Source organism: Melanostigma gelatinosum, assembly GCF_949748355.1.
Source record: "Melanostigma gelatinosum genome assembly, chromosome: 14".
Taxonomy (NCBI): Eukaryota; Metazoa; Chordata; class Actinopteri; order Perciformes; family Zoarcidae; genus Melanostigma; species Melanostigma gelatinosum.
In genome coordinates, this window is record NC_136647.1 from 17,363,542 (window position 1) to 17,376,481 (window position 12,940).

At 43.9% G+C, this 12,940-nt stretch overlaps 2 protein-coding genes across 2 annotated transcripts in view; one reads left to right on the top strand and one right to left on the bottom strand.

Annotated features, from left to right (window-relative positions):
* Positions 1-540: 540 nt before the first annotated feature.
* On the top strand, positions 541-9,758 carry adora2b (adenosine A2b receptor). The gene is made up of 3 exons (XM_079283479.1): positions 541-638; positions 798-1,278; positions 9,036-9,758. Exons 2-3 carry the CDS (start codon positions 890-892, stop codon positions 9,742-9,744), a joined length of 1,098 nt encoding a protein of 365 aa, XP_079139605.1. The 5' UTR covers positions 541-638; positions 798-889; the 3' UTR covers positions 9,745-9,758.
* A 2,330-nt stretch (positions 9,759-12,088) lies between these two features.
* Positions 12,089-12,940, bottom strand: part of zswim7 (zinc finger, SWIM-type containing 7) — a 12,145-nt gene continuing 11,293 nt past the window's right edge. The window contains exon 5 of the mRNA XM_079283480.1: positions 12,089-12,231. Within this exon, the coding sequence (XP_079139606.1) occupies positions 12,121-12,231 (111 nt within the window). The 3' untranslated portion in view covers positions 12,089-12,120. The remainder of the gene's footprint in view (positions 12,232-12,940) is intronic.

A 12,940-nucleotide genomic window follows, 5' to 3' on the forward strand; every position in this document is an offset into this window, starting at 1 on the left:
TTAACGCAATAAAATGTGTCTGAAGAGAATTGCCAATGGATCAAACGGTTTCAGAAATACTATGTGCCTTTTCCTCTCTTTAAAACTAATAGTCATATACATATAGTACCTTTTACTCTGATCTCATGTTTTCTCAGCCAAAAGCGAAAGGAAAGCGAAACATTAAAAACGTGAGTAAATCGAGTTGTTTTAGCCTCCACTCCTCTGGCGTGGGAGCAAAAACTCCGCAATTTCAGTGCAATTAAAACCATATTCAGCCGCGTGTCTGTAAGCAGTGCTGGAGCACGTGCGTGTGTGCTGCTGTACAAGCACGACACATTTACATTAAACGGAAAGCACGTGGGGGCGTCATTGAACGGTGTTAAATTGGCGCGTAATTACGCACAGCGGTACGCTCGTTTGGGATTCCACCCACATTGCACAACTTGCAACCGTGTGCGCGCGTCTGTGTTTGGGGCGTGGTTTCGCTGTGTAATTGAGGGATTGCTTTTCTTTACCTCTTTCTTGTGCTGCGTTTCTTCATAACTGCCGTCTGGGGAGGGAAGTTGTGCGACACACTGCCTGCGCTACAGATCCACAGCTGCCGCTTGAGCTCTCCACAGATCGGTCGCAGAGAGACGATGTGCGGGTTCATTAAGGTGAGCGCACACGCATCACCCGGGGACTTTCTGTCTGTTCTCTGTGCACGGGTTTGCAGCAGGCGTGGAGGATCCATACGTTACACGCAGCCACGGCAGCTTTCGCCAAACTCTGTGACGCAAGCGCTGCTTTAAAGTGAATTCCTTTCTTTCCAACAGATGGCTGGTTCTGCAGCTCACACTTGTGGGATGTTGCTGGATTACAGCAGAAAGACTTCTTTACTCTGTGACTAGAAGCAGCGCGTGTGTGTATGTTGGGGATGACCCTCTTCTGTTATGCTCAGCCTGCAGGTTTTAGTCCTTCAACACACTTTGCTGAGATGAATGTGTTCTACATCGTGCTTGAAGTAGTAATTGCGGTTCTCTCCATATCCGGCAACGTACTGGTTTGCTGGGCCGTCGCGATAAACACCACTTTGAAGAACGCCACCAACTATTTCCTGGTGTCCCTGGCTGTGGCTGATATTCTGGTCGGTTGCCTCGCCATCCCCTTTGCCATAACCATGAGCATCGGCATAGATCTGGACTTCTACGGATGCCTCTTCCTGGCCTGTTTCGTCTTGGTACTGACTCAAAGCTCCATCTTCAGCCTCCTTGCTATTGCAATTGATAGATATCTGGCCGTCAACATTCCTCTGAGGTGAGTACTATTATTTTATGACTGATGTGGAATTAATTAGAATATTCTTCAGCCGGTGAAAGTTGGTTTTCTCATCCGACAAGATAATGGGGAAGATGATGAAACCTTAATTAGCTTTTTTTATTTTTATAATCTAAGTGAATTAAGGACTGACTTTTATGAAAAGTGGTTGTGGTTTAATCACTTGTTCATACACAATGTGCCAAATATGCAGAAAAATATGAGTTGCGCTCATCCTGTTGACAAGAGTCTTACAAATTGACATGTGTCCCCCTCAAAGAATAATCAAATTCGGGATCTGGAAGAATACCAGCTCTGTGACCTCATGAATCAGCTTCCTGTTGGCTGTATGCCTTGTGTATAAATAGCACAGTTAATATCTCAGCTAGGAATGACAATCGGATAAAACCTCAACATTATTTGAATCTGGCGGTCGAGACGGATTCAGCAAACACTGTGAAGTGACTGTTTCACAACCTTGATTGAATAATCTGAAGGGTTTAGATAATCTCGTACTTTACACCCAGTACGTGACTTTCAGCAGTAGAAACCCCAGAAATCGTTTTGGTTATCCGACGCCTCCAGCGGCTCGTAAAAAGATGCACAGATCTGTCGTGTTTGATGTGACACACCGGGAGAAGCCTGCCGGATCGATACCTGCCCACGCTGTCGCTTCTACAGGCCGTGATGGTAAAGACCACCGAAATCCACCGTGCAGCCTCCGAGCCTGAGGGGACAGAAATGGGCAGAGACAGCCGGCACAGTGTGGCTTGATATTTCCGTGAATTGATGAAGACGCACTTTATTATCAGATGTGATTTGTCTGTCTGGTGTTGTTGTTTTTGGGCATTTTACCATGTCAGAGACTTGTCGTTTTCCTCTCTGCAGTGATTGTTGTGGGCACTGGATGTGGTTCTGGGGGCTGTTTGTGCCGTGTGCTGTCATTTCCATTAGTCTCAAACGCTGGCAGGAGAGGACAGTCTGACACTAGTCTGGGATAAAAGCTGTCCCCCGCCAACCAAGTGGCTTGTAAACATCCCAATCTGTGCTTCTATTTTTGACTTGCGGACAGAAACCAAACCTCATATTCGGCCTCCCCTTACAGTAAAAAACACTGACTTAAGCCGACGACGCGCTCATTACAACATGATATTTTATGGTTCCCTCTGAAAGCCCAGCCTCACAACACACACACACATGTGATAATAAGACCAGTTTGTACGTTCAGCTCAAATTACATGTCCACATTGATATGGTGTGTGTGTGTGTGTGTGTGTGAGAGAGAGAGTTTGGCCAGTCTGCAGGCCTTTGGGGCTCTCTGATGAAAGTGTTTTCACAGATGGCTCCAGTGGAAGTGAAAGGCCAAAGCCAGATGTTTTAAACCCCCTGAGATGACAGATGCGCACATCCCACCCACTCAACGCTCATCAAGCCCCCGTCTTCACTGTTGTCAGAAAAATAACTTCTAGTTATTTTGTTCCTCTGTCCTGTTTGGGCGTTCAAATAACCTTTAGCACATCAGAGACCTCAAAAGATCCCACCCACACCAGCAGCACTGCCTCAGGGTGGACAGGGAAAGTGGGCATCGTCATTTTAATGGGCAGTTTCAGAGTCTTCCTGTCTTTGTTTCAGCAATTTTAGGGGTGCAGTGGGTGTGACACAATGTCATGAACATCCTGCTCTAGTGATTTACAAATAATGAAAACTGTTGACAAGTTCTGGTGTTGGAGTTAAAGAAGCAGTCGAGGCTCTGTTGATGGGTGGACGGTACAAGAAGCTGGTGGAAATACAGCATACCTTATGAAATGAGCTGGGATCAGCTGTGGAGTTAGGGGACAATGACGTGCAATTTGAGAAGAATAAAGAAAGCGTTAAAGGTGTGTGCATGTTGCTGTGGTTTGGTCGGTTAGGAGTGGGTGTCAGTGGTGTGAGCTTTGCAGCTCGTCTAGAAAGTAAAAAAAGATTTCCTGCTGAGTTAGATGAGAAGGTTGATACTTTGTTCTCATCTAACTCTTGACCAAATAAAAGGTTTCCTAAAATACCAAACTATTTATTATTATAATAATAATAATAATAATCAGACTATTTGTTGTTTGAACATCTACACGGTTACATTACGTCTCCACTCATTCACTCTGGTTTGTCCTTTAGTTTGTCAGCTGTCTGTTCGTCTGATCGACATCAGACCGTCATAGTATATATCACTCATACATCACAATGAGTACATTTTAAGTCTTAAATCTTTTAAGATTGATGCTGAATTTGTGTTTTGTAAATTAGCGCTATGTCTGCTTTCACAACTTGAAACAGCAAACGCTGTGAATTTAAGAACTTTGCTTATGACAAAACAATTCACTGCATCACCACATCCAAATTAAAATTTGTCCGTGACCGCTTTACAGATTCAGATCTGTGTTTACGCGGCTTTATTAATGTGCCTTTTCCTTGTTATACATTATACAACTTGTCTTTATAGAGACATGCTCACAAATACAACTCATAATGCAAATGCTGAACAGCTCTGTTTGTATCCACACCTTGGAAGGCTAAGTATAACCCCCCACCTGTGTGAAGGGCCACCTGTTAGATTGTGATTGAAAGTGCAGGACTGCGCACACTGCCGCACATTTAAGCAGATTGTGTGTGTGGGGGGGGGGGGGGGGGGCCTGGCAGAGGTCTGTAACCCCGGGCGGAAGCACAGCGGCAGAGAGAAGAGAAGGGGATGTATGGAGAATGGAGCCGGGGAAGAAAGCAAAACAAAGATAGATGCCAGCGTGCTGTTGTCATGCCAGAACTAATCCATTCAGCCGCTCGCCCGCCCGCACCCTGCGTCCAAACAGAAAGAGAGGGTGGGAGGGCAGGGGGGGGGTGGCGGCTGCATGAGATGGGCCCTCTGGGAAACGGACCTTGTGCTGCCTGCTGTACTTGTGATTGACGGATAGAGGGAGTAGAAGGAGGAGAGAAGCAGGAGGCGGAGATGTGAGGACACTGAGCTCTGAAGCTTCTTCTCCTCCCTCTGCGGGCAGAGTGCTGTATTATTTATGGGCCCCGGGGCGACCCGCTCGCCCCCCTGCAGGGGGTCGCCGGACACTGGTAAATAATTGAGTGTTGGGAATATTAGTTTTTATAAGACTTTATTTTTTCGCTTTGAATGCCCACTTAGAGGAAACAGGAACACAAATTTAATTTTACCAGCAACGTCTCTGCTTCTGAACTAACACGCCGATGGCACGTGCTTCCTGCCTGCGCTATAAAAGTCTGAGGGAATTGCCACATGTTGAACACACTTCCTCTCAGCCTGGTTTCATTCTCGTAACGCGCAGCCTCTTAGCAGATGGCTTCGTTGTATCGCTTTATTTACATATAAATGCCACGGAGAATGATGAATTGGTGATGTCGATTTTACCTCCGTGCCACAGAAGTACTTAATTGTCACAAACTGAAGAAAGGGCGTTGCACTGGCACTGGGTGGGTCATTACGATGAACTCTGTCCTCTTCTGTCCTAACTCAACAGCATCTGCAAGTGAAGATAGGGTCATTGTCTACAACAGGGCCATTGTAGGGAAGAAAACAAGTATGGAGCCAGTGGACAGGAGTGACACTATTTATAAGTTGGAAAAATAGTGACGCACAAAACCTTTTGTTATACGAATAGCGTTTTGTTTTTTGTTAAGGAACCTCATGGCTTAAATGGCCTCATGGCTCATGGTTTGAATGAACCTCATCACACCACATATGCCACTGAACGCTGTGGTAACGTTGGCCGCAGAGTGCGAGATATATTCTACTGTAGCGGACTCTCCATTCATCCTCCCACCTCTTGACGGAGGCCGATGCGCGGGAGCAGCAGGACCTCCCCCCAGGAAGCTAAAGACATAATTCCCCCTAATCGGTGCTTTAACACCAGCAGTCGTGCTGTGTGGTCTTGTTTCCCTTCACACCGACGCGATGATAATTGGTTCCGTGCTGAAATAAATGGCGCATGCCTTCGAGTAGTCAAAGATAGAAGCTGTTTGTCACTATATTTTCCTGTAACTTCTACATTATCAGTATTTATTCAGGTTCATCAAAGAGCATGAAAGAACACGTCTCATGTATCTTTCAGGACCGTGGTGCAGCAACCCTGAATGTAGAACCTGCGCATGTGGTCATTTAAATGTAATACAAGTTTATAATGTCATCATTTAAATGTAATAAGTTTGTAATGTAGTAATCGGCACATGATTTAAGAGAACCATGAGCCCATGACATTACAAGAGTTTGTGTTTAATGTAATAAGTTATTACATGATAAGAAAATAATAAATCATGAACCAAGACATTTTTGGGGGATTAAGTTTAATACGTTTAGTGCACAGTGTAATCATTTGCAATTTAAAAAAGGCATTTTGCTTTGTTTTGAGTTTGAGAACCCTTCTCATGACATCAGACACATCATTCATCAATCAGTAGGAAACTGATGACGCCTCTTAGATATTTGACCTCCAGAGATTCTGGCATATTAATTTAATTTAATTGTTAGCTGACCAAAAAAGTGCTGTCACTTCATGTGAACTCTTTTTAAAATTTTTATATGCACATGACTCCACAGCTTTCCCCGCCATTCTTGCCAAAAATGTATATTGAAGATTCTTCAGCTGATAGTGTGAGAGAAACTGCTGCATCAGCATTATTAGGCTGAACAAAGCAGCTGGACGCACCGGTGGCCTTTCACACGCCGCTTTTTGGCCAAGATACCCGATGGATGAGGGCGGGGATTGTGCTTTGGATGGTTCCAAATAAAATACATATTTAATATTCAGCATATTGTTCCTTTCAACACTCCATTGTCTTAGTTTATAACGTATTGTGTTCCTCTACTGTGAAGGTTTTGAACCTAAATGGTGCAGAAGTTGACTAACATTCACTGAGTTTAAATATTCAGCGTTGTTGGGTATTACTGCTGGTTGTAACATTTAGTTGTAGAAGCCAGTGGCCTTGCCTTCTGTGTGAAGCACCTTTTCATTGGTTAAGATGCCCGATGGAGGAGGTACATGATACATGGGGAAATGATTGGCAACTCTTTATTGCTATACATATTCATAATGCTCTTTTACTATAAACATAACATACTGCATTTTATGACATGAGGTCAAATATCATGTATTATAAATCCCATAGTTGTTATACATTATAATTAGTTATAATGTAAGTGACTTTAACGGGTCACTGTTTGCTTTATGTGAAGTAAAAAATCATTTCTTGCACAGATTTAAATACTTTACTTCCAGCCAACAATTACCACCTTAAGAAACGTATCAGTTTATAATATTACAACAATGGGAATGAGACGACACATGATCCTTTCAAAAAGAAAAGTCAGTTAGTGATGATACTTGACCTTATAGGTCAATACAAAATGCTTTATGAAGCTTTATGTGCTTAGAACTGTAATTGTACTAGCTTTAAGCAGATTATAGACATAAGCATTATAGAAAGTGTTGCCATCTAGTGATTTACATTGTATTTTCTAGTTTATGATATTTTTTTGATCTACTGATTATTCTGCGATATATTATGTCCCTTAAGTTGTACGATATACACTGAGCTTGAGATTCAGAGTTGTCTTCGTGTGCTCTTGTACATTTGGTTTGTTTGTGTTACAACATGTCACAAAATAAACATTGGCTGAAGAGTAAATATGCCTCTTGCATTATGTATCTAATGTCACGTATGAAGGGTTCCCAGACTTAAAAAAAAAATGGTCCTAATACGCTGTCGTAGTTTTCTCGTAGAGATCAACTATTCAACCGGTGCAGTCGCCCCCTGCTGGCCATTAGGAAGAATGCAAGTTTAAGCACCTTTGCATTCGCTTCACTTTTCAGAACCAGAGGTTTCCGCCCGCATATTTATGACTTTTATGACATTTTGTGACCTTATGACATAATATACAAAGACTATGATTTTTTTCAAAGACATATAGTACTATACTTTGGTATTTTTAATGCAACTTAATGGCATATAATATAATGTATATATATTTTTAAACATACTATGACATGTTTATGCCCGCGGGCTGTAAGTTGAATATAACTGTACATTATGTATTCTTATGACATACCATACTATGACTATTTGAAGACATTTTATGACGTATTAGACCATGAATTTACTATACTATACACACTATGACCTTTTAATGACATACTATGGCATTTTACACTTTATATGACACTAGTGCCTTGCCAATTTGGAGCATGTGACCGTTTGAAGCAGTCCACTGACTCTCGGCAGTGCTGTTGTTGGGGGATGTGACTGATTGGAGTGCGTGCATGTTTTGAGCCAGGGAAGTGAGGAATCGTTTGTTTGTAAAGTTAATATATCCAGCAGCAAAGGGGAACTGCAGTCAACGAGCCGCGGCCTGTAAAGGCCAACTGTGAACACCATGCTGGAGGGCATATATTTACAAATATATATATATATTTACAAATATATATATTTATTTATACACACACATATCATGTGACCATACAAGGTGCAGCTGTAGAAATCAGATTATTTATGGCACCTCCAGCTCAGACTGGCTGCTGTGTGTGTGTGCGCGGATGTCAGCGTGTGTGAGTCATTACCATGCAGTTGCTCGCCTGATTCACTTTGAGGAAACTGCTCATTTTTGCTTCGAGCGCTGTTCATATGATGGGGGACGGTCAAGACGACACTTGTGTGAGTCAGCCCCGAATCTCCATACGCAGCCTCTGTGCACCTGCCGGTCATAATTTCATACAACATTCCAGCGAGGGACGGGTTTTATGGGAAACATGCTGAATCTGTGTAAAATGTATGAAATACTCAACATTCATCCCTTCATCAACAGTGGAAAACAACGGATGGAACGATATGTGAGTATAGGCATCGAACAAAAAAAAGACATAAAACACATGAAGATAGAAAAAGTCTTTCATTTTCAAGTCTTGACTCAGCACCTCGAAGCAAGGCGTGTGTCATTTTAGCAATATGTGCGTTGAGCCGTCTGCAAGATACTGTCAACAGACTCCATGCTTTCATTTAGCAGCTGATAATGTGCTCAGATGTAACATGAAACTAAATAAAGCAATATGGGATGCGGCTTCCTTTATCAATCTACTTCGTCTTCTTTAACATTTCTAACTGATTTTGGGGGGTTTAGTTTTCACCGGATCCAGAGTACATCCTCCCCTAGACGACACAATGAGCGGGTGGGTGGATGCTTGTGTTCGTCTCATCTTTTGTTGTTTGGTTTGAAAAACCAAAAAGTAAATTTAAAAAAAGGACTGCGAAGATAATACATTTTAGGCCGATGTGCATCTTGGTGCACAGACGGAGCTGCATAAGAATAATGTGATTCGTCAGAAAGGCCACACCAACGTACCGCACAAACAAAACGAAACACGAACTTCTCTGCAGACGCTTCTCCATTGCAACATTTTTATATGTGAATTTTGGATCAAATCTTTTTGACTGCTAGCTTTGAGCTACGTTGGGATTTTCTAGAAAATAAAGATGCAAAAGCTGCAACAGTCATCAGAGGGGTACATGGGTAAATACTATAAAAAGCACCCATTGCTCATATACTGTAGTTTGATTCATGTTCGCGCGGTGTTCCCTGTTTGCTATGTTGTATTTGTGTCTGTTATAGCTGTACTCGAGCTCTAGAGCCCATCTTCAGAGTGTGACCTTTGTCCAAAACTTCTACATTGGGAGAATAATGAAGACGGTTCCCTGTGCTGTGTTTTCTCCAGGTACAAGGAGTTGATGACGGGAAAGACCGCCAGAGAGATCATCGCTATCTTATGGATCCTCTCCTTCGTCATCGGCCTCATCCCCTTCTTTGGCTGGAACTTGAAGTCCACCAGCTGCAGGAACGGCAGCTCTGCGGCGGACAACACTACGAGGGCCAGCGGAGACTTCGTACAGAGCTGCAACTTCAGGTGCTTCTTTGAGAGCGTGGTGGACATGCAGTACATGGTCTACTTCAACTTCTTTGTGTGCGTGCTGCCTCCGCTGCTCATCATGCTGGGCATTTACCTGAAGATCTTCACCGTGGCCAGGAAGCAGCTGAGACAGATCGAGCTGAAGTGCGTGGGCAACGGGGACAGCCATCACCACGGGCTGCTGCAGAAGGAGATCCGGGTGGCCAAATCCCTCTCCATCATCGTGGGACTGTTCGCCATCTGCTGGCTGCCCGTCCACATCCTCAATTGCCTCACGCTGTTCTACGAGGAGCTGGGTAAGCCCCAGATTGTCATGTACTTGGGCATCATTCTGTCTCACGCCAACTCCGCAGTCAACCCCATCATCTACGCTTACCGCATCCAGGACTTCAGGAACACCTTCCGCAAGATCCTGACCCAGCACGTCCTTTGCCGCAGGGAGGAGCTGTACGTCAGCTCCAACGGCAGCAGACGCAACAGAGAACAGATCACCATGACCACCGACCCTCTGCTATAGAGAGCCGGCGCTGAGGGGAGTTCCATCTGCGTCAACTCTGATGTTCCGGTCTTGACTTTAATTTCCACTGAGGTTTCTATGTTTACAGAACGAGGGTGATACGTGAAGAACCGATGTCAAACGCGCCATGAATGTGGACATTTATTTATGAATCAGGGGTCAGGCAGTGTGATGTCGGCGAGTCTTACATAACCCGTTGTATTGTGAAAGATTTCAGAGTTTAAAGAAACACGTTGAAGCTAACTGGATTTGCAGGACTGTGAACCGGATCCAAACTACATTCTGTGATGTCATTCTGAATCCCCTGTTTCAACTCCAAACACTCCCTTTGCCTTGCTATTTTATACTGTCAGTGTTTATTCATTTATTTAACGATCAAAAGACATCATGTGGCTAGAACTGTGCTTGTGGACCTAGAGAGGCACAATGGTAGTAGTCTACATCTGTGGTTGTTTTTGGCACGTGGTCCTTTCATGAATTCATACTGCGTCATTCTACAAAAATATTTTCTGTATCAATACTTTTTTTTTTATAGCAGATGTTCTTCAGCTGTTGTCCTGCTGCTGCACTCGTGAATCCTCCACAACGTAATGTTTGTACAGGCGGAGGGACACGCTCGTCTACAGAGGGATCACAGACAGGGACCCTCGTACATACTGAATTAGAAGGAAGCGTTTGCTTGATAAAACTGAAATGCTTGATCCCATGAATCATCTCCCATCCCAAACATGACCCGTGGCTAAGAGCATTGTTGTGGTGACTAAATAAACAGCATGATCTGGTTCGGTCTAGCAGAGCCAGACATAAGAATAGTTTAGCCAAACACACCTGCGGCGGTGCTCCATATAACTTCCATGTTGACATTTCTTCAGACAAAAGCTCAGGAAGTGGGGAAAATGATTGTACCCGTTATAAAAAAGATGGCATCTGCACAGAGACATTTAGCTTTGAGCAATCAAATGTCACATTTGATACTTTTTTTTCTTCATCATCCAAGCTTCTGGCCCACAAAATATGTTGCACTGAGGACTCAATTCGCTTTACTTTTCAGCGCTACTGACAGCTCTCGCAAAGATAGCCGACCAGTCCAGCTGAACGCCCAAAAAATAGTATTATGTAATTGTGAAGTAGGTAACAACAATGAAATGATTTCCGAGAAGCAAATTCTTACTTCTTTGCACTCGACGGTGCTCATAGTTTGGGGCAATACAGCTGCAGCGCTGCTTTCCATCGCGTCTAATGTTAAAGCACCTTAAAGTCTCGTCTCTTGATTTCGCAGCAGTCGGCAGTATTGTGAACGGTCCTCTTGAGCTTATAAAACTGAATAAATTGGCGTAAGGTGATAAAACAAACTGAATTAAATCAGAGCAAAGCACAGTGTTGTTTGGAGTATGACTTGTGGAAAAAAACAAAACGAGGGTCACCTCAGAGCCATCACTACACAAATGAAAACACATTGCACTGACATTTTCGATTATTTCCTGTTTGGTGTGCTTTATTGTTGGTGAACCGTGTCGTGTTGGTGTTTTAAGAAGTGTCGAGCCTCCACTGCTTCACGATCGCCCGTCATGTCCAGTGTACCGCCTCTAACGAACTCCAAGGGCTAAATACGGGAGTGTGCCAAAGTTTTAGTACATTCCAATGGAGACATCTACACTGCACTGCACTGTACTGTCCTGTCATTTGTCTTTGACGTGTAAAATACGTACTGTAGGTGTCCAACTTTCTACACGCTATTGATCGATGTCAAACAATTACCTTCTTTTGTGATTTAAAAAAAAAAGGTAAGATGGACGATAAGTTGATCTTGTTTCAACATTCCTGCCTTTCATTCCGAAGTACCGATCAGTCTGTCAGTATGCTGTCGTGTTGTACTAATCAGGAGAAACATCCACTGTGGTCACGCTGACGTTCAGAGGCCATTCTTTCTTTCAACACAACTGCGAACAGATACTGCTATTTAACATGATGCAACCTGTATGTATGGTGGATTATTTTGTTGATAAAGGCAATGTTTATATTGTTACAAATCAGTCTGTATTCATTTCATATGACTATTTATTTCTACAATCGACACATAGGAAGCATGCAGACGCCCACTACTTCCCTAATTGATGCAGCTTCAGATAAGAATAACCTAAAAATAAAGCCGCACATACTCTATGAGCAGCTGGTTTCCCTGGAAACAGATTAAGAGCCCTTCCAAAATAAAAATAAAGCAACATCTGGTGTCTTTCAGAGAGACGAATGAAAGAGCAGAAGCCGTGGTAGAGTTCCCGTGCTCCGATCCTTTCCGCGGTGACCCAAAGTGTCCAAAACCATGGTCTGCCTCTCATCCAACAGGGCCCACGCTGCTGCTGCTGCACTGAGCGGACCTCACGGGGCTGCCGTCCCGCCGAGCAGCGCGGACATCTGCTGATCGGACACGCTCTCCTGCCGAGAACCACCCGTGGCCCGGCACAGGTAGACGGCCAGGATGTGTTTGCACTGCGGAGAAAAGAGCGCAGACTCGTTACGTGAACGTGGGCTGTGAAGCCCGCGATGCCCGCTTCAATAACTTCAAATTCTTAAAGTTCTCATGTAAACACCAGACGACAGAGGAGCTGCTTGGCTCAGACCGGCTGGAAACTTCAATGCAGGAATATTAGTCACAAAGCAAATGCCACAACAATTTACAATAATTACATCAAATTATAAACATTTCTAAAAATGAAACGCGTCGTGGTCGAGCGGGTTGTTATGTTATATTTTCCAAATGGAGCGTTGGTGCGATGAATAAGATCCTAACTTGTGACGTTAACTACGTGGTGCATCTGTGTGCATGTGTCACTGGACGCGTTCAGAAGCTCCTCTCATCACTATTAACGTGTTAATCATTGACTTGTTTTCACCCTCGGCCTATTCAATGCATTAGAAATGAGATTTCCTCCACAGTGACACGCCGGTGGATTAGTTTTTTTGCATAAACGATGAGCCAAAGGGCGGCGAATAGGACAACGGTGCAGAAGTTTGTTTACTAGCTTCTCCTGTCGCCTCTTGTTTATTAGCGCATGGCTGTCTGCTGCCGGTGGGAGCGCTCCGTTATCCGGCTGTATTGACCTTATCCAGTCATGTTGGACTCTATAGAGCAGCTCCAGCGGGGGGGGAGGGGGGGGGAGGGGGGGGGGGCCTGCAGACTGCAGAGTCAAACTCAGTC

Coding starts and splice junctions, on each gene's coding strand:
- adora2b (XM_079283479.1), top strand. CDS start 890: ATGTTGGGGATGACCCTCTTCTGTTATGCTCAGCCTGCAGGTTTTAGT. Junction 1,279..9,035: donor GCCGTCAACATTCCTCTGAG/GTGAGTACTATT, acceptor TGTTTTCTCCAG/GTACAAGGAGTTGATGACGG.